Source organism: Dermacentor silvarum, chromosome 2 (assembly GCF_013339745.2).
Source record: "Dermacentor silvarum isolate Dsil-2018 chromosome 2, BIME_Dsil_1.4, whole genome shotgun sequence".
In the NCBI taxonomy this organism is placed as follows: Eukaryota; Metazoa; Arthropoda; class Arachnida; order Ixodida; family Ixodidae; genus Dermacentor; species Dermacentor silvarum.
Window position 1 is genome coordinate 170,225,783 of NC_051155.1, and position 21,622 is coordinate 170,247,404.

The 21,622-nt window shown below is 41.6% G+C and overlaps 1 protein-coding gene across 1 annotated transcript; it reads left to right on the top strand.

Moving 5' to 3' along the window:
- The first annotated feature begins 285 nt into the window (after positions 1-285).
- Positions 286-21,622, top strand: LOC119442097 (LIM and senescent cell antigen-like-containing domain protein 1). Its single transcript, XM_037706831.2, is given in 11 exon segments — positions 286-2,079; positions 4,156-4,281; positions 7,645-7,690; positions 9,351-9,538; positions 10,729-10,800; positions 11,542-11,619; positions 12,917-12,971; positions 12,973-13,068; positions 14,006-14,147; positions 14,921-14,996; positions 17,474-21,622. Coding segments are annotated over 11 exon segments (1,494 nt in total). The 5' UTR covers positions 286-1,600; the 3' UTR covers positions 17,610-21,622.

A 21,622-nucleotide genomic window follows, 5' to 3' on the forward strand; every position in this document is an offset into this window, starting at 1 on the left:
GCATCTGTGGGAGACCTGCGTTTTGAATATTCGTAGAGCGCTGCAGCTGCGTATTTGGATCGTTCGGGGACGCTAAACAGGCGTCACCCAATCACTTCCAGCCAGTGTGGAGCTTCATTACTCGGCATTTGTGTTCAGGGAAGAAAAAGAGACGCATTCTTTTTTGTTATTCAGTGTGCGACTATTTGCGATTTATTTCGGGGGATCTTTTAGCAGTCTCATAGGAAGCTGTCTTTTTTCTTCTTCTTGTATGCTCGTTTATGTGCAGAACAAGTTTTATGAACTGCTTTCATTTGTGGCCTCGCACAACTGCCGCCAAGCCGAAACGTCTCCATCGCCGCTAAACATATCTGCGCGCTCTTGCGCGCGTCGCTTTGTTCGGTTTCGCTTTCGCTTTCACAAACAGGAAAATGAACGGACGTTTCCGGTGATAGCAATGCACCACGGGAATGAAGACTGTTGTGGAGAGTGTGAGATGAGCGGCGGGGTGAGGAGGTGACGCGAGCGTCTGGTCGGGCTGGCTAGGCTAGACGTCCGTTGCTGAGCCGATTTTTGTGAGCGGTGCGATCGCAGCTCGGCGGGCTGGACATCATGACGACACGCTGCGAGGATCGATCTGCCTGAACGCGCAGCGGCGATCTCCGCGTCCTCAACACGTGCGGTGCACCGCGCACGTGCTGTTTTGAATGCCTTTCGGTTGCAAGCCCCTCTATCATCTGGCATCGGGGCGGAGGAGGCGCAATCATCAACCCCGTGTGACTCAGCCTCGGAGCAACGCCTTCCTTTGTGCCGCCAAGTGTTCGCACTGAGCGGGTGCGCCGGAAAGAATCTACTGTGCCATCGTTTATCGCTGTTATCGGCGGAATTTTTTGCGGAATCTGTGCACGCAACTGAAGCCCTTTGGTGGCTCCGCCCGCATCGTTACGTTGTTGCCGCGACGCGGAGTGTCTGCGGAGAGGCCTCCTTCTGTTTTCCTTTCCGTTGATCGCCGCGGTGTGCGTTTTGTTGTCTCTTTACTTTCCCTCCGTCTAGGCGTCGGCGTGACGCCCCGCGTTTTGCTGTTATAATTGTGCCATTGTGTGCGCCCCTGCTCCGGAACATATGTCGACTTCGCCCGCGCCGCAACGTGCGTGATCCGTGCCACATTTCCGCGAAAGCCGCTCTCGAGGCTGAAGCCACGTCGGGGAAGGTCTGCCGCACTCTTCGTCAGAATTCACCCGCTCGGTTTCGTGAATAGAGTTCTTCGTAATAGGTGGAGTGCGCGCGAAACGATCGGGATCGTTGAAAGGAACAATCAGGTGCACGGGAAGGACTTCCAAGAGAAATCGATGAGAGTCTGTTCCCCGGTGAGTGGGCCCGACCCTCGAGTTTGAAAACGCTCTAAAAACGAACACGGCCGACGGCAGCTGCTGCGCATCCCCAATCGGCGCGAGCGAGCGGCGAAACGAGGAAACCTGTATTGGCCAGCGCAGACGGCACTTAGACATGGCCTTGAAGCCGCTGGCCTTCTAAGGAGAAGCGACGGTGGTAGCGGAAAGAAAAACAAAGGACAGATTTACGAGCTTGTGGACGAATAATAAAAGAAGCGACTACCGCCGCCATGTCGATCAACCGCTACAAGGCAGGGTCCGATGGCGTGCGGCAGAATCCCCGGCGCAACGAAATCCCGTGGCAGATGAACTCCAGCCCGCTTTACATAAGGAGGCAGGATCATCTGAACGACCGAATGCGCGCTCTGTACGTGAGCGAGCCCACGACACCTCCGCCACCGCCCCCCGTAACATTCACGAGCCCGACGACGCGGCAGACTCCGCTGGCGGGAAGGAACCACCACTACCTCCAACGACAGGACCCGCGGAACTCGTCCGATTACGACAACACACCGCCCGAGCCACCCAAGAGGACGAGCTCAGCGTCCATGACCGCTTCGTACGACTCTGCGTCCACCTCCTCATCGTCCCTGCAGTACAGGAATGGAGGAGGGGGCGGTGGTTACGGCGCTGGCAGTTCCTCCAGATCGAATGATGGCCTCTATGCATCGCCTGGAGCACCGGCACTTGCTCCCTTGGCAGTGGAGGAGTATGTTTGCTTTTTGATAGTCTACTTCGATCAACTGCATAATTCCTACGATGAACCTTGGCAACACTGCATCAAATCAGTCGCCACATATGCTAGCTTGTCTCCAAAAGAATTAGGTTTGTGTGCTTCTTGAGGAGCACAACATGAGCGAAGTTCATTCTGTGTATTAGAAAACCGTAAGTGGACCAAGGGCACTGGTAATGCTGGAGATATCACAGCTTAGACCAACACAGTGGCAAAAAAATGACAAGTGTAGGAACAGTAAAAAACACCTAACAACATACCATGGAGCTTTGGAATTACAATTCAGTAGTAGAAGCAACCAGTGATTGTGACATTATTGGAAAACACTAAGTTATGGCTTAAAGCAGTTCACTTGAGCATTTTCACCACTTTAAGCCATACATATATAGAGCTGCCCAGGAGTCCAGTGACCCCAAGTGGCCTATGCCTTGGCTCAGAGTCAAATTCATAGATAAGGCTCCACTAGGAGCGGAAGGAAGGGGCAGGGTGAGAGGAGTGGCCTTTTGTGTTGCTGCCCGCTTTCCTTTGATGCTGTATTTAGGAGCCTGCATGGCAGTTTCATAGATATCTGTAATCTATGTTAAGGAATGAGTACTGTTGCCTGTGGATTTGGTGTAAATTTTTCTTATTTTATATTTAGCGGCTTCACAACATTTGGTGAATTATAGTGGATAATTATAATTTTACTTATGTTTACATTATTTACAATGTAGGCATCACAATGAAGCGACTGCTGTGGAGAAAAAAGGCATTGGCCGTCCTTTGAGTACCCTGCCTTAATCTTGATTTTTTCCTCCTCAGTCTTCCTCACATTCCCCGTCCTGTCTCTGTGCCACTATTTATACAACTCCTGGCGCTATGCATTTGCCTTTTAAACATAGCAGCTTTTTTCAGGAGGTAGTCGACAAGTAGTTTGCTGTGAACGTAAACAACTGTCTTACATCTGCCTTTCTTGTATTTGCAGCATTGCTACCATAATAATTTGAGATTGCAGACCTTAAAATTTTGTGCCTAATATGCTTGGTCCTCTTTTCCATTAAATGTTTTCGTTGTAGACCTTTATCTCATTGACAATATGTTGTTTTAGCTGAATCTTTGCAAGAAAAATTGTTGTCATTCTCAACAACCTTATTTTTAGAAAAAAATACTCTAGCGATATTTTTTTTTGTGTGTGCAAGGGAAACTGCGAACTTTAAGGTGGGAGGGGCTTAGCAATCTCCATGTGCTTTAAATATGTTGAAGCTTTTCGGGCATCAGGGCCCTTATAACGTAAAACTATTCCAATTTGTTTTTATTCCAAATCGGCCATTAGCCCTCTGTGATAGGTCAAAACGGCTCCAGTTCTGCCCATATGGGTAGAGCAGGAGCCAATTTGGAATAAAAACAGATTGGAATAGTTTTACGTTGTACCGGCCCAGGTTTTGCTTAAATGATGAGCAGATGGCCAGAAAGTCAAGTGATTTTTTTTGTTAGGTGTATTCTGTTGTACTGAAATGCTGCTCTTAATACTAGACATTCATTCGTATGTTAAACCTTGATTATAAAGACCGAGGGTCCACTTTCTTCTAGTATTGCTACTAGAAGTACAGGGCACCTTTAGATGGATATGCCAGGAGAGAATTCTGTTATCTTATAAACCACCAACCCAATTTTTTACTACTGATGACATCGTAGTTGCTTTTCATGTACCTACAATTTTTTTTGTGTGTGAAGTGTTTTGTTTACTGGAAGCATTTTTCACTTGAGATTATGAATGAATTGCTGTCAGACCCTCTGTGGTGTCATTATGTGCATCACAAGTGTTGTAATTTCTGTGCAGAAGTTCTGGCAGGATCCCTGCATGGGGACATTAACACATACATAGTGCAAGCACATAGTTGGAGCAATTGTCAAAGAATTTAGGTTAACAGAAAGGTGAAATCGTTACATCGTACTGCTGTTGCAGTAAAATCTCTTGGACCAAGTTTTGTAATGTCGTGATGTGTACTGTAGATCTGTGTTACGTGTTACTCATTTGTCTTCTTCTTTTTTTTTTTTTTTTTCACGATGCAGAGACTGTGAGGCAAACTTCCTGATGTCCCTTGAAAATATGGCTTGTACCCGTTGTGGAGACGGGTTCGAGCCCCACGAGAAGATCGTGAACTCCCACGGCGAAGTCTGGCACCAGGCTTGCTTTGTGTAAGGCTGAAATATTAGTAGCCTACATTTGTGCCACAGCACATTGTACCACTTGACTACATTAGTAGAGAAGTTTCTAGTGTTTTTGGTGCTGGTCAACATCCGTGCTTTTGTCCACACCATGCTGTTCATGCAGTAGGGTTAAGTGTCCGACACAGTCATAACGTTATGCATCACTGTTCACCACGCAGAAAATAATAATGAAAACAATGTGCATTCAATAACAAATGGTGCATGTGCTTTCTTTTAATGACAGCATGCCTCAGTGACAATAAATGCCAGTTTCAATTTGGCTGATACCTCCAGTTGGAAAAATGTCCTTAAAGGCTAGCTGAGAAAATGTTAAATTTTAAGGGTACTTGAATATTCGGAACCTTAGAATAATGTTTCAAATATTGTCCTGTTCAATTATTCCCTCGAATCAAATATTCACTATTCGAAAATATGAATATTTTTCTAGTGGGTTTTGAGTACTTTAAGTCACTGACTACAGGGTGTCCCAGCTATCACGCAGCACAATTTAAATAAAGAGGAACGATGTTATGCGAAGCAAACCTAGTGCGTATTGTTTCCAGTACAGTGGAGTAGCCGCCAGTAAATTTTTACGTTACTGAGATTTAATTAGCTGATTGTAAATAATTATCTAACTCGAGAAGTACTTTCCTAATTATCAAAGTGTCAATGAGAAAGTTGTAGATCAACATGAAAAAACTCCTGATACTGCTTTCTGTTGCTGGATACGTGCTACATAAGTGTTTTTCCGAGCGTGAAAGAAGCCCGCGAATACACGCAAAGTGCCTCGAGCGGCCAGTCGCGCGGGAATTCAGCGTGTATTCGCGGGCTTCTTTCACACTCGGAAAAACACATTTATGTAGCACGTATTGAGGAACATAAATCTGTATCGGGAGTTTTTCATGTTGCTCTACAACTTTCTCATTGAACTTTGATAATTAGGACAGTAATTCTCGAGTTAGATAATTAATTACAATTAGCTAATTAAATCTCAGTAACGAAAAAATTACTGGCGGCTACTTCACTGCACTGGAAACAATACGAACTAGGTTTTCTTTGCATAGCACCGTTCCTCTTTTTTTAAATCGTGCTGCGTGATAGCTGGGACACCCTGTATAAACGATCAAACATAAATTGAAGCAAAAATGCAATCACTTTCATCCTTTGCACAGTGGACAGCATGCTGAGTCGCTCAGACAGCCAGACTTTTTCAGCTAAATATGATCACTGATATGATCAGCAATAAGATGTTGTCTAGACACGCAATTTGGTAGACATTTGGCAGGGTATTGTTTAGTGCTATTTATAGATGCAGCATCTGTGTCCTATCATTTGATTAAATATGAATACCTTTCATCACAACACACTTGATACAACAATGGCACCATCTGCCACGAAAAGTGCTTTTTTTTCACTCTGCCGCTGCCGCAGACTTAATACATTTCTGATTTGGTCGCAGACATATATACAGATATCAATTGTCCATTGCGGCTGCCTTCCTAAACTTTATATGATTATGCATGACCACACATGCTCCGTAGAGCCCATAGTTTGCAAACAAACTGCTCAGTTAATGATTCCTAATGCTCCTTCTGTGCATGCTTTATAATGTGTAGTGTAATGACAGAAACTTTATAATTTTGTGAATACCAGGATGTCGAAATTGTTTACATTAATGGTGAGACGGCTGTACATTATTCGCAAAGTATAAAAACAATATTTGATATTCGATTCACTTCTGGTGCCATATGTGTTTGATTTGGTCTCAAAAAATATCTATTGGCACATTCATATTGAATTTCCTAGCAGTTTGTGATGATAGCGAGTAAAACTTTACACCGTTATGCTGTTCGCATATGTTATTACTACACACTGCATATACAAATACTAGGCTGTGTGCCCAGGCTGTGGAAGATCTATGGTCTAATGCATAGATCCCAGTTAGACTTCATTGAAGACAACAAACTATTTGTGTACATATTAGATGTTTTACTAGTTTTATGTGGCAGGGCAAACTTTCGAATAAAGAAAAAAAATATTCAGTTTTTTGTCGGGTCCTAGAGTCGGCAAACTTTTGAGGTGACTGCACAAACCAGTCACATAGCCATGGTTTTCCTGGTTCTCGCATTTGGCTCCGTGGGCTCCCTTGCTAATTAGGTAATTCCTTTTTTAATGAGACTGTTACCTCCATTAGTGCTTGCTTTACCAATATTGCTCTGTATTTACCAATATTGCTCTATATGCTTCTATTCCCTGCTTATTTTATTGTGCAGGTGTGCGAAGAATTTAGCCTTTTTAAAGCCGGGCTTGCTCTACTGCATTTCGTGCGATCTGCCGGATTTCCTGACCTCTTGGTTTCTATTAATGGGCATTTTCATGCTTACAAAGTCTGTGGTTCACACAAAATTCCTGTCTGATCTACACTTGCTTTTCTGCATCTTAAGCGTACCTTGTAAACCATTGCCACAGTGCAGTACACGAGTGTTACAGTGCAATGACATCATGTCCCATGCCACACTTTTGCACCCCTTCTGTTTTCTCTGTCTCTGCTAGTCGATTAACACAGTAGAAGATACTGAGCAACTTCTGTTTCGTCAGCTGCAGTTTTTAACACTTCATTCTTAGCTGAAAATTTGGAATAAATGCAGACAGTTAATTACCGGACATGGCTGAAATTTTGTGTGATTAGCTGTCTGCATTTATTCCAAATTTTCAGTACAGCTATGGGCCGTCCAACGAGCCCGCGAAGCGGCCGATAGGCTAGACCATTCGGTCCCAACGTGGGAACGGCCCGCTTCAGGCTAGGAAACTAGTGCGACCCAATGGACCATAATAAAGTTTTTCAATCCATCCATGGCTGAAATCTCTAGCTTCACTTGCATGACAGTGTGAAATGCTTGCAGGGCTACTTTTTATTAACAGCAAGTAATATTCAATTATTATTTTGCAGAGAAAATTAACAGTAAACTAAGATCTAGTAGTTGTGTGTTTTTTCTGTACTGCCTTCCCTTTGTGTCTTCCACGTTTCGTAACCTCTGCAAACGCAAATTTCATCATCGGGACTCTCGGCTGGTTCTGGTGCTTATTTTTTGCATAGGCTGGGTTTAGGATACACTTCTCATGGACATATATGGCAGCAACACTAAGTGCCATGTACATTGCTTTTCAATAAAAAATTTACAAGTGTGGTAACAGCTGGATTGCATGGACACAGGTCCATTAATTTGAGTGCTTGCAGAACCGAAAAATGCTGCACGCAGCAGTCATTTGGTTTTCCCGGAAGCCACTTTACCAGCACTGCTGAGCTGTGAACTTGTCTAACATGCCATCCTTTTTCACATCTTTTGCCAGCTGTTGCCAGTGCTTCCGGCCATTTCCCGAAGGCATCTTTTATGAGGTGAGTAAAATATCTCCACATTTCTTTCTTTTTTTTTTAACTTCGGTTAGCAGGACTGTAATTTCTATTCAGTACAGTGTAGGTGATGGAGGTTCTTCATTACCCTGTTTTGTTTGTAAAACGTATGCACTTCACCTGAATAAACTCCAGGGATAACCAAAATAGATTTTAGGTGAAACATCTAGGGAAGCATGCATACAAAAGCTTCCTGCAGCCAAGCATAGTAAAATAATGTTAAAATCACCTGAAAGTATTTATTTTCCAGTTCTGAGACAACATAGCCATCAAGAACCTTGCAACAATTTTGTTATGCTTTGCTTCCGCACTGACCATATCAGATTTTTATGGCTATTCGATGTGCCAAATTACTCGCATGTCTATTGGATACACTTGTTTGTGGCGAGCAACGATCAGTAGCTCAGAATGGCCGCCTTCACTGTTCATTTGGCATCAAAAGTTTACTGACCATTGAATCTGTGAAAATGTGGAATATTTGTGCAGTTTGCGATCATAGCCAGTAAAGCCATGCAACACCTATCATTGCATATGTTTTAGTACAGGCTGGAAACCTGAATATCAGGCTGCCTATGCAGGCCGTGGAAGCATACATTGTTTTCTCACATCCTGCAGGCCGTAATGTTTTGATGCCAGCTGTACATTATTGCTTTCTGGCTGCAGATGTGGCTGTGGCTCGGGTTTAATCATCTAGCTCAATCGAACTTAGCTCTGGCTACAGATAGAAAATGAAGCATGTGGCGATACCAGCTCAGAGCCAACACAATAGCTACCAGAAAGATGTTATGGTATGCCCATTTCCAAAAAGTGTATACACAGTTACAAAAAGTGCAATATGACTCAAGAATTAGGGAAAGATGCAGAGCTGTGTTAGAAAAAAAGGTTCACACGACAGAAATTTCCACTGACTGTTAGGTGAACTGAGCTTTATTCCAACCCGCTGTGGTTGCTCAGTGGCTATGGTGTTGAGCTGCTGAGCACGAGGTCGCGGGATCGCATCCCGGCCACGGCGGCCGCATTTCGATGGGGGCGAAATGCGAAAACACCCGTGTACTTAGATTTAGGTGCACTTTAAAGAACCCCAGGTGGTCCAAATTTCCGGAGTCCCCCACTACGGCGTGCCTCATAATCAGAACTGGTTTTGGCATGTAAAACCCTATAATTTAATTTTTTAATTTTGAGCTTTATTCCATTAGATTAGGAACGCTTGTTAATCTCAATAGTTCCATTGATGTTTTCTGCACTTGAATCTTTACTCATCAGCCTCAGATTTTTAACGTCTTTCTTTTTTTTTTTCTATTTCTTGGCTCTCACCAGCTCAAGAGATTTTTGAAGCTTTGTTGTCTGAGCAGATAATGTACATGTCACTTTACATGTCCATGTTGGTAGTAATTTGTTGCATGCAGCTTGCTGATTACTTGCTAAAAGTTGGCTAGTTGTTGGTAGCCATATTTTATCATTACCAGTTGCACTTTATTGAAGCTTGCACTTTATTATGAATAAGTTCATTTTGCAAGAGTAATCATGGTGCATGTCACTCAGCATGAATCAATCATGCTTATTTTTATGTTTGTTTTCTTGGAGTTGCAATGTAAATGTGATGTTGCCAATTCACTCTTCCTGTGTGTGTTTTTCCTTCTTGCAGTTTGAGGGGCGCAAGTACTGTGAGCATGACTTCCACGTTCTCTTCGCACCCTGCTGTGGAAAGTGTGGTGAATTCATCATTGGCCGTGTCATCAAGGCCATGAACAACAACTGGCACCCACAGTGTTTCCGTTGCGAGATCTGCACTATCCCACTTGCCGACCAAGGCTTCATCAAGAATGCTGGGAGGTGGGTCACACCAGCAGCTGATGGAGGTTGCTTTGTTTTAAATGTATGAAAATCGGTCTGATAGCTTCGGCCTGGTAGTTTTTGTGCAATGATATGCATAAATTGAGAGCTTTAGTTTGTCCGTATGTGTGTCGCCCTTCACGGAGTAGTGGTTTACTGGAGACATAGCAACAACGTGCTCGGGACATCTAATGATGGTTTGTCCAACAATATGTTAGAAATTTTCTTGTTGGCTGGCATTCTCATCTAAGGAAAATTAAAAAAAAACATCACTGCCAACGCTTCACATCAGCAACTACTGCAGTATTATCGGTCTGTCCTCGTGGGTTGAAGGAGTACGATCTGGGCCATAAAATATGGTTCTCTGCAAAAATTTATTAAGAAGAGAGCAGAGGTAAGTGCACGAAATTTAACATTTAATTTAAATGTTTCAAGTTACACTCGCTATTGATATTTTGTGCATGTTGTGTGTGTGTTCACAGGAAGCAGTCTCACAAATTATTTCGACCTTGAAATTTTGTGCAAGTACTCCTTTAAACTGTGTGCCAAAAGATGGCACTTGAATTTGCATCTGTGTCTCTGGTAACTCGGTATACCGTGTATACATTAACACATCTACAGACAAACTAAAGCTCTCTATTATTCAAAATACTTTAAAAGAAAATTTTGCTTATTGTTGTTTGTTTATAATCAAATCTTGCAACAAGTATGCACATCTAGGTCCGGGTCATTTAATAAGACTTCGCATCATTCTTTACCTGGTTTATCCAGATCTTCAGTTGCCAACATGTGACAAAACTAGTCCATAGCCCCGGTCACTTCTGATTTCAGCGAGGTGCAGATACAGTAGTGGTTTTTCATTTTCTTCTGGATGAACCAGGCAAGCAAGATGTCAAGTATTTTTATTGAACAGTTTTAACCAGAAAACATCATCCTGCTGTAAAACTTGAGGGAAAACAAAGCAGTAAGAAAAATCTATATTTTTTATTATGAGAATGTAAGTTCCTGTGTGTGTTCATTATAAATTTACATATTTGTTCTGCAGTTTACTTGCTGGGCAAATATTCATTCATATTCATTCAAAGCTCGTCTTTATTGGTTTTGACTTCATGTATAACAGTTCTCCTGTGAGATAATCTTATTGTTCGTTTGTACACCTTGTGCCTTTTGTTTTTTTCATATTTGTGCAGGGCTCTCTGCCATGAGTGTAATGCAAAGGAGAAGGCTGCAGCCTGTGGCAAATACATCTGCTACAAGTGCCAGTAAGTCTCACTCATCTGATAGTGCAGTGACAGCTCATGCTGGCATGTTGATAGCAAAGTGAGGGTGCAGTTGCAAGTTATGCTGCCGTGCTGTAGGCTAATGGTACATTCAACTGGCTCTGGTGGCATGCTTTACATTCAGCTGGTTAAAATTGAGCGGTTGGAATGCATTCGCCTAGTTCATTCAGAATTCCCCACTTCAGCTCGGAGTGTTTCGAGGTGCTATCACGTTTTTCCTGGAAACGTGACCAAGATCCGATAGAATTCTGGTGACGTGGTGCCTGATTGATCTGGGACCAGTTGAATGTTCAACTCGGGCAAACTTTCTCTGCCTCCAGTCAAAAGGGGGCTTCACATAGGTGCAATCTGAATCTGAGTGCAGGTAGGAACCACCCAAATGTACCATGAGAGATTTGAAATCTGAAGTAAGAGATTGGTATTTGTGTGATCAGCATCTGGTTATTGCTCTCTGTGAAACTTTCTCTTTTCTGAGGTGCCTGCATCGTATTGACAGGCTGTCACATCTGTGTAGACTTGTAGACCTATGTAATTGAGCGTAGCAAAGTTATCTTCCTTTTCCCAACTCTGAAAGTGCTGCAAGGTGATCCCAGTTAACTGTTTGACTGCTTCACCATAACTGAAACGTTCACAGCTTGCTCAATCCCTTGTTTAACTCTTTGACTGCATTGTTAATTCTGCTGCAAACTGTACAAATGTTTTCATGTACACTTTATTTTTTAGCGGCATCATTGATGACATGCCACTCAAGTTCCGCAGTGAGCCTTATCACCCGTACCATTTCAATTGCACTGCTTGTGGGTAAGTATCTTTGTGTATTTGAATAAATTTCTTTTATTGAATTTATTTAATGTTTTATGCTGGGGGGGTCATTTGAATGGGAGTCAGTAATGCTTGTAAGATTGGACATTTATTGCACAGAGTACTTTTGGTTGCATTTGTATCTGTGCAGTTTCTTTAGCAAAAGCTGATTGGTATGTTAAATAGATGCAATGTAAATTTGTCTGCTTACTGTACATTCTTTGCCAATTTTCTTTATAAATTCCAAAAAGCCTGTAATCTGGAATTATCTCTGAAATTACAAAGGCAGACTGCCAAGCGAGAATGCAAATTGAGTTGGGTAATGGGGTGCATAAATGCAAAATAAATTGGATTTTCTGCACCAGGTTTTATACATGTTAAAGAATTGACTTCATTACACAAAACCTGCTCTGTTTCCTAGCTGATTCTGCTCTTCTGGTAAGAATTTGTGCTGCATGCTCTCGTCCTGTAGTACTTGCTTCTAGGGTATCAATCTAATGTTTTAATCGCTGCCATGTCTGCCTATGGGTCTAAAGATCAGTGTAAGTAACATGCGTTCATGCCACCTGGTGAATTTAGTTGTGGCTTCTCGTGCAACTCTGTAGGATCAATCAGTCAATAACTCAGTTAATGACTTTCACTCTGATATGTACCGTGGCCCTCATTCAAAGCCATAGCAGAGTGTTAGTGTAACGTTTTTGCACAAAAATGCATTCATGCCACCTGGTGAATTTAGTTGTGGCTTCTCATGCAGCTCTGTAGGATCAATCAGTCAATAACTCAGTTAATCACTTTCACTTTGATATGTACCGTGGTCCTCATTCAAAGCCATTGCAGAGTGGTAGTGTAACGTTCTTGCACAAACCACAGCACATATCTAAACAAACAGAAATGCAAGCCAGAAATTGTCATAGGAAATAAGATATGGTACTACTCATTGATGCATATTTTTCTTGTTTTAAATTTGATGGTCTAGTCAGTTAGCTCCATGTAAATAGTTGTCGAGTGTGCAAATCATTAAGATTTTTTCTCTTTATTTCTCGAGGATTTTATCATAGGCTTGATTTCATTGAGTCTCAACTCATTGAGATTTGATTAAACTTCCATTAAAATCTTGTTGGCCAGGTTTTAAAGGTTTGAAACTGGCCAGCTGAAAAGTGTGACCATCTGTACATAAGAGGAACATTGAGGTTTTACAGCTAGCCATGTGATGCAAGGTGCATAGATGGAGCATTTACTTGTGTCACGTGAGCTGTGCTTCAAACCTTGTTGCCCCTGCACTGTCTTTTCCATGCAGTGTGGAGCTGACCGCTGAGGCACGCGAGGTCAAAGGCGACCTGTACTGTCCTCCGCTGCCACGACAAGATGGGCATCCCCATCTGCGGCGCTTGCCGACGGCCAATTGAGGAGCGAGTGGTTACTGCTCTTGGCAAGAACTGGCACGTCGAGGTAGACACAATGTATTTCATCATTTTCATTTGTGAATTCATTGAAGCATGGCGACATGGCAAATTTTAGTTACTGTTGCTATTTATGATATGAATTCCTGGCTTTTCTGTCAGTAACTCAGAAGTTAGAGGGAATGCAGATGGGAAGCTTGTTTTCAATTACTCTGAAACTTCATGAATACCTGCTTATTAGACGTCTGACTGGTTCATCAACTCCCTATGCCTCGGGGCCAAACACGGGAAATCAGCATGTAGCACTGAGTTCACATTTTAAGATATTACCACTTGTGTAGGCAAGTTGTAAGGATTGATATCTCAGTATTTGCATGCTCCTTTTCATGTATTGCCCCATCTTGTAGCACTGTTTCTTCCAACGAGTTGTCGACTCGGACAGGTCAAACTCCCTCCCACTCTACCTTAGCACAGGTTCGGCTAATTCAACATGTGATATTTAGGGTTGCTTTAGCTTGGCTTCTTGCCACCTAATTTTTAACCTGCCTGCCACACTGCCATTCATGTTTTATTGAATTCCACCTCTAGTTCTTACAGGAAGTTCATCACATTTGATTATGTACAAGATTCAGATAGCAAACGTGATATTAGCTGGATTTGATAATCATGTGGCATTTATTTGTTCAATCCTTCACAAAAGGGGCATGACATGACCTTTGCTTGGGAAGTTACTATACAATTGTATAGGGATACCACAGGCAAACACTGCATCATTCTATTTTCATTTTTTTTTTGCTTGGATTCGATGCAGATTGTGGAATTTACGTCTTACAATAAAAACAATTTGTAGCACCTATGCTTATTCGCTTTTAACAATGTTGGCCTTTGTAGCAGGTTTATTAATTTTTGGCTCTGAGATGACTAGTGCTTCTGATGATGCCCAATGCATTACTTCACAAGATCCTTGTGTCCTTTTTTCTCTGTAGCACTTTGTTTGTGCCAAGTGTGAAAAGCCATTCCTTGGCCACCGGCACTACGAGAAGAAAGGCTTAGCCTACTGTGAGACCCACTACCACCAGCTGTTTGGGAACCTATGCTACATTTGCAACAATGTCATTGGGGGTGATGGTGCGTATTATGCTTTTATTATTGGCCTTGTTTTAGTTATATTGCAGGCCTCATAGCACATTTACTTTATAAAGGGTTTAGCTGATTTGTTCCTTCAACTAGTGTTCAGCATGCAAGGGTATAACGTGTCCACACAGGGCAATGAACGCTATAAATGTGAACTAAGTGAGATTGTGAACTAAGTGAAATGCATTTTCTACCTTGCGGATTTTCACAGAATTAATTTGGGCAATCTCTGTTCATGTGCTCCCATTTGTAGATTAATCATTTGATCTAGGGAACAAACAGCACGAAGGACGAGGACGCACAACAGCCACACATAGTGCTGCATGTGGTTGTTGCGTGCCTTTCCTGCGTCCTCATCTTTCGCACTGTTCCCTAGTTCAAGATGTTAAACCAACTAGCCAACACATTCACTTTATTAGATTAATCGCCCTTGTGCCGTCCTCCTGATTAGCGCATTTGGTACAGTGACTGCCCTAAAAAGGAAGTGATGCCAGGTTCGATTGCCAGACCGGAATTTGTCTTTTTTTTTTTCAGCAGTAATACTTGATTCCTGAGGAACCTGCACAGGTTTCCTTTGTAGCTATGTGTTACGCTAAAGTAGATGCAAACTTTCCCCTTCAGCTAAAGATGCCGTGTCTGAAAGTAACACATTTTATAAAGCGTGCTAAAATAATACACTGCCCTGATCACTTTCGGTTGTTTAGTTAGGGCATGCACTGACTGAACCTTATGACTCAAGCCTCATGTTCTTATTCTTCCCCTCTCAGTGTTCACTGCGCTGAACAAGGCCTGGTGTGTCCACCACTTCGCCTGCTCGGTGTGTGACCAGAAGATGAGTCAGAAGTGAGTCAGATGTAGCTTTGATTTTTGTTATTATACTTTCTGTTTATGGCATTGCTGATCTAAAGGCTTAAGTTGTCAATGTTGAGTGAAGATCCCCAATTTTGCCTTGCCTTTCTTGCGACATGTGCTGTGCTTCTCATTGTAACTTGCAATGCTTTTCTTTGATGACAGAGGTTCTGAGTACTCCTGCAGTGTGTTCTCTATTGCTGTGCATTGTTCTTGTGCATTGCATATTGTTCTTTTTCTACTTTAGACCACAGAGTTTCCTTACGAATAAAAAAAGAATTAAGCATCAAGTTTACAACTCAAACAACTACAATAATTTACAACTAATAACAGTGTCACGATTCTTTAAACTGCTTGTATTGGGACATCTGAAGCAAACAAAGTTTATATATGGTTCACTGCTCAAAATAATACCATCAATTCGTGAATATGACATTTGCAAAACTCGCGTAAGCAATCTGATGATATAACATTTAACTGTAAACTAATAGTATGTCACATTTGTCGGCTTTAGATGATTTAACAGATAAAGTTTACCGAATTGCAATACATCTGCTTTTTGTTCAGAGCTCCAGAGTTGTAAAACTCTCTGCTTTAATACTTGTTTATATTACTGAGCTTCTGCAATGATTGCAAAAATATTTGAGTCCGCAAATAAGTATTCTGCTTCCAAAAGTCAGTAGAAATTAACTTTCTCTCTTAATTCCATCAAATTTCATTAGAAATTGGTTAAGCGGGTGTGTAATGAGAGCATTTCCACATTTAGCATGTATTTCAGTAGCGAAGTCGTAGTTGGTTCCAGGTTAGAGCTTCTTCTTAACAGCAATTAAGCTTTGGTATTTTAGCCCCGAATGTAGAACTGTTAAACTCATTTGGACTGCATGGAAAGGATAATTGTCACTGTTTACACACCTCTGTTCACTTCGCCACTGACAATGTGACAGGAGTAGCAAACTGACAAGTTGTCTTTTGATTTCTTTGTTGACATTTTACGACTCCAGCTTCAATGTACGCTGCCAACCGCACTTGTGCATTGAAACACTTATACATGTGCACGACCTCCTGTGGCACTAAGGCGAAAGTTACAGGGGATGAAGTTCTGCAAATGTTTACTGCACCAAGTATTCTGATGTCGTTTGGCTGTGCTTTTGGTTTCTTGAAACAAATGTTGAATCAGCGTAGCTTCGACGTGTGAAGGAGTCATGTTTTCGCAGACGTGGAAGAGAATAGCCGAAAAATAAGTCAAATTTAACATTCAGCGCTGTATTTCGTTTTATTTTGCTGTTGTAAATAAGATGTTTGTGTCTTCCCTTCCCTAGCTTAAACTAGTGGTGGGAATTTTTTCAGGAGCACTCTTCCTTGTGCAAGCTTTGCCTTCGTAGCTTGCCCTAGATTGCCACTGAAAGTTATCCACGAGTATGATTTGCCGTTGCTTATAAGTTGCGTGCATGCGCTATAAAGCTAGCTCTCTAAAAATGCATCACGTATACCTTTGACCATGCATGAGCTGTTGCTGTACTCAGCATCAGCAGTAACTCAGTGGTAAATTGTTCAGGCTGTCAGTTAGCCACAGGCACAGCGGCCCAGGGCTCCATTGCCTTCGCTACGGATTCAGACAGCTTGCACTGGATTCACATTGGATCTTCATTGAGTTTCGCTCAAGTTCCTCCTGACTTCTGTATTGGAGATCTTCTCTCTGAAACAGCCCACTATAGAACTGACAGTCATTTTGTGCCTTGAGAACACTGTCTGTGTGCGCTAAGTTATTCTATATATTGGGTGTTGGAACTATAAATTGTATAACAGGATTGACTATAAAGAAATTGTTACTTACAACTTATGTCGAGAAAACTATGCTAAGTTTATCTGAAGTAGGGGTGTGCGAATAGCAATTTTTGAGACAGAATCGAATAAAAATCAAATAGTGCTGGAAGCAAATCGAATCGAATATTGAATATTTCTCGAATAGTTTTTAATAATGATTAGCTATTATCACAATTGCTATGAAACAACGTTCTCATCCCAGTATTCTTAAAGAAACATTAGCAAGTTTTTGTCATTACATAGTGTGTCATGAAGCATTGCTTATTAAGAGCACAAATGAAGCATTAGGAGCAACCAAGTAGTCTCTTCACATGCACAGGACTGTTCAGAAAGTGCTGTTGATCGCTGTGCCTAAGTGACCAAGCCTGCTCCACCACGCAAGTTCTCATGTTTCATGTCTATACTATCCCCGCAGGGGTCCAGTTGACATTTCGAAATATTTAAAAAGAATTCGAGAAATGTTCGCATTTACAAGTAGTGATTATTCGATTCGAAGACCGAATTGAATAGAACACTATTCGATTCGTTATTCGGAAGTTCCGCATATCTGCACACCCCTAATCTGAAGCAACAGTTGCAGTACCATTTCTTTTATTCTTGCCTTTTATGTTTGTCTTGTCAACACACCTTGCAATTCCTCTTTGCAGGACAAAGTTTTTTGAGGTAGACCTGAAGCCTGTCTGCAAGCGATGCTTTGAAAAGTTCCCAAGTGATCTGAAGAAACGACTGAAGAAATCTTATGAAGTCAATTCAAAGAATAACACCTGGCAACCCTGCGCGTAAGGAGAGCAAGGCAGCTTCCCTTTGCTCTGCGCAGGCTTTTAATCAACTAGTGTGCCAAGCTTACAAGAGTAATATATTTACTATATTACGCACAGTTCTCTAGTTGTCACATAGCCAGGGTCTTAAATTGTGCAACGATTCTACATATACTTGTTGATGTTGTTTACATGTTAACAATGCTGCTGTTACTGTTGATGTCAGTGCATTTGAAATCGCCCTTTGTGAGAGGAAAAAGCTTAAATATCAGTGGTGTTTCCATTGTGAGCATCCTAGCATTAAAAATGGGTGAGTTCATTTGCTAAATCAAGAACCAAGATGTCAGTAATATGAAAAGCTAAATGGAACTTTTGTGCCTTCTTGAAGTTACGGCTTTCACAGTAACCAGAAGATAAGTTGAGCAAGAGATGTGCTTGTGAGTACTTCAAATTTAAAAAGTGTTTCGCGCTGCCACAGCACTTTCCCCTGATTTTTTTATTGATGCTTACTGGCATCATAATGCCCTGTGGATCAAGAATCATCAGTGTAATGTTAGTCATTTGCTGATAGGAACGTTCGTAAGAGATTTCTACAACTCCAGTGTTTCTTGTGCATCCTAAAATGTTGGATTATTAATGACATGCAATCTTCTGGAAATCGGGCATGGCAGCATGATCACTTTGTTTTAATGTGTTCTTTTTTTGCATGTGAGATAAGTGGTGTAGAAGTAATCTGAAGAATATCACTGTTCTCGGAAATCCAGTCAGATACTGAGTTATTTTATCGCATCATACCATTTAATTGTGAAGAATTTCATTTTGGAATCTCATTTTTCGCACAAATTTTATGAACCATTCTGCATTCATGAGTGGTTGTGTTTTGCTGCTGAAACACTTCGATTGCACAAGCTTCTTGCGACTTGAAAATTTTTTTTAATGTTAGCTCGTACAATTGCTACAGCCTTTTGGCTTGAACTTCAGCTACATGTTTATTTGAGAATAATTATTTTTGTTTTCTTTGAGCCCCGTTATGGGGTTAATAAGGTATACATGACTGTTTTATTCTTTGTCTCAATTTAAGTTTCTACATATTTTGCAGAATACTTGAGACAAGGTTAAGCCACTATCTAGTCTTTTCATGCAGAGAACAACTTGACCAATTCAATCTGACGTACACCAAGGTCCTATGCTTCTCAAATTCATATATCAAAGTTACTTGGTGTTTGTCAAGAGGCCAGCGTGACTTTATCTTAAAGTGGCCGGTGTTTTAAAAGATGCATTTTACACGTCCCACTGTGAGGGCAGTTGTATTTTCTTGCTTGCCACGCACAAATCTGACTTGTGACTCTGCAGTAAATCTCGGCAGTTTATATATTTATCTTCATGTAGATCATTTGTTTTTACTGTGTAATCACTACCACCTCTTTTGTCATAACTTCGAGCATTTTCCATCATTATCCACTCAAGCTTGCCTCTGAGAAATGTTACTACTGCTGACAATGAATCATCACACTTTTTTCCTGCCTCATGCTGGCTTTCACAGCTGCATTCTTTGCAGCAGGTGCTGTAATGGGAAGAAGCTTCTGCAATGCACTGCCACCACAAACTGTTTCTTGTGTGCAGACACAACTTTATGTCAAGAGTTCTACTGACATTGCTACCATTTCTTGTAACTGGTGTTCGGCTACTGTTAGCATGAGATCTGACCATGACATTTTAGCATCTATTCTGCACATTTTTGTTTTTACATCCTGATTCAGATGTATACTTTGCTAACCTCATGCTAAATAGTCACATGCCTTGCATTCACTGTTCGAGCTTTTCTTTTACAGCCACACATTGAAAAGATGTATACATTATTTACTCGCATAATGAACGCACTTTGTTTTAAGAAACATAGGCTCAAAGTTCAAGGGCTCGTTCGTTGAGCAAACTTTTTTTCACTGCGACCACTAAGTCTAATCTACGGTGCACCTAAGATCGTGTCTGAAAACCTGCTACCAACAAATCAGACATAGACGGAGGTTACGGGAATGGGTCATATTTATTTTCTCACTTTGAAAACAACCATTTAGAATCAGAATTTATGCACAAGGAATTCACATTTCCGGCCGCCTTTTCGGCAGCTTCAACTTCAATAGCATCATCCCATAACAGGTGGTCCTCGATGGTGTCAAGCAAGTTTACGATGGCAGGTCTCTTGACAATGACAACATAGTCAGAAATTGTCCTCCGCACCTCTAGGATCCATGTGCACAACAGTTCCAATGGCGACCTCTTAATGTTGCCTCCTGGCCTTGGAGGATGATCACCCCCAGCCGCATGAAGCGCGTCGTCCAGTCTCTGCTCACCTTGAAGTCCATGCTTCCTTGCAGATTGGTGTGCCTCATTCTGTATCATTTCAATGGATACAGTACAGTGTAGTGTGTCTTGCTGGTAGCCTTAAGCTTTTCATGCTGCTGTCTCCAATAGTTGATGCCTACTCCATCAACGCTGAAGTGCCTTTCTGAGGCACGGTTGCCATTCTCCAAAGAATATTCAACAGCTTTGAGCTTGAAGCCAGCAGTGTAGCTTGCCTCATTGCGACACGCGCTAGCACTCCAATCACTCCACAGACATGTCAACACGACCGATGACTGCATCGAACTGACAAAGAAAACATGGAGGAAAAACTGCTTTCTGCGGACAGTACTACGCTCACAGATGCTCGCCCGCATCTGTGGGCGAGCATCATCATCATCATCAGTTGAAATTGAAACCATGCCTCCCAGTGCTGAGTTGCAGTGCAATCATTATGCAGGGGGAAAAAAAGTAAGTGAACATTAAAAGTGACCAATTAGAAAGATGTATTCATTATGCGAGTAATATGGTAGTTTTATTTTTCTGTCAAGTTATCTTATAACATTTATTGATTCAGTTTAGCACATAGTGGAGCAGAAGATTCTGCAAGAACTGTGCAAACTGCCTTTGAGCTTTTTATCTGCCTCACAAATTCCTGTTGACTATGATGCAACCCTTCCTGGTGGTCACAACCTGCAGCTTGGCTAACACAGCTGTAGAGCACGACTTTTGAGGTGAGTTAGTTTTTATTGATTTACTTATGGTCATAACTGGTTGCATATGTGTTTGCTTCTTCGACACGCACAAACACGAAAATAGGGGCTCGCATTGTTTGTTTATGATAGCTCACTAAATTTACATGGTAATAATTTTATATAGCTACAAAGGCATCAGAAGTGTTGATAGCTTCCACAAAGTGTACCTATAAATATAATGCACCTGTTGTTATCACCTGTGCCTTATAAGATAACAGGTCTATTTATACTGCTGTTATCGTTTACGCTGTGCATTTTGTTGAAGCATTTAACTTGATGCTGCACATTGTTGCACTGAAATCAAAAAACAAAATGCTGATGTGCAACCTTTGTCTAGGAGCCAGGACAGTTGCTGACACTTATTTTCTGGAATGGGATGGCTTTTAGCTATTCGCTCTTATTAACACACTTTGAGTGTGTTAATAATGGTACATACATTTGTCCATCAGATAATTTATTTATACTGAACATAGCCTTAAACAGCTGGCTTTGTAAAGGCCAGTGCTTGTCTCCGCAGCATTAGTCGCCTCGCGTATTTTAAAAGGGGCTGTCTTATGTGAAGCATAGTAAGCACAAATTCTACTTGGACTATCAAGTTTGAATTACCAACAATGAGGTTTATTATACCACCATGTATGAACAAAAATTTAGCACTGTTGTCATTGATTTTGTCACGCATTCTTATTCTAATGGGAAAGCTTGTAATGCCATGATTATTCATTGTGCCTGTCAAGATTTATCACCTGACTGCTTCATTACCGCGCATCATGTTGCAATAGGTGCCTTTGTTATATGTGTCCATGTGTACTAACTTGTCGTAGACAGTGCTGTTTAGCATACTGTTAGAGCATGTTTTATGTCTGTTGTCAATGCTTGTATAGATTTGTAGCAACTACGTGCCACTTTGTTTTGCGAGGACAATAAAGCTACCCTGTTTTAAACC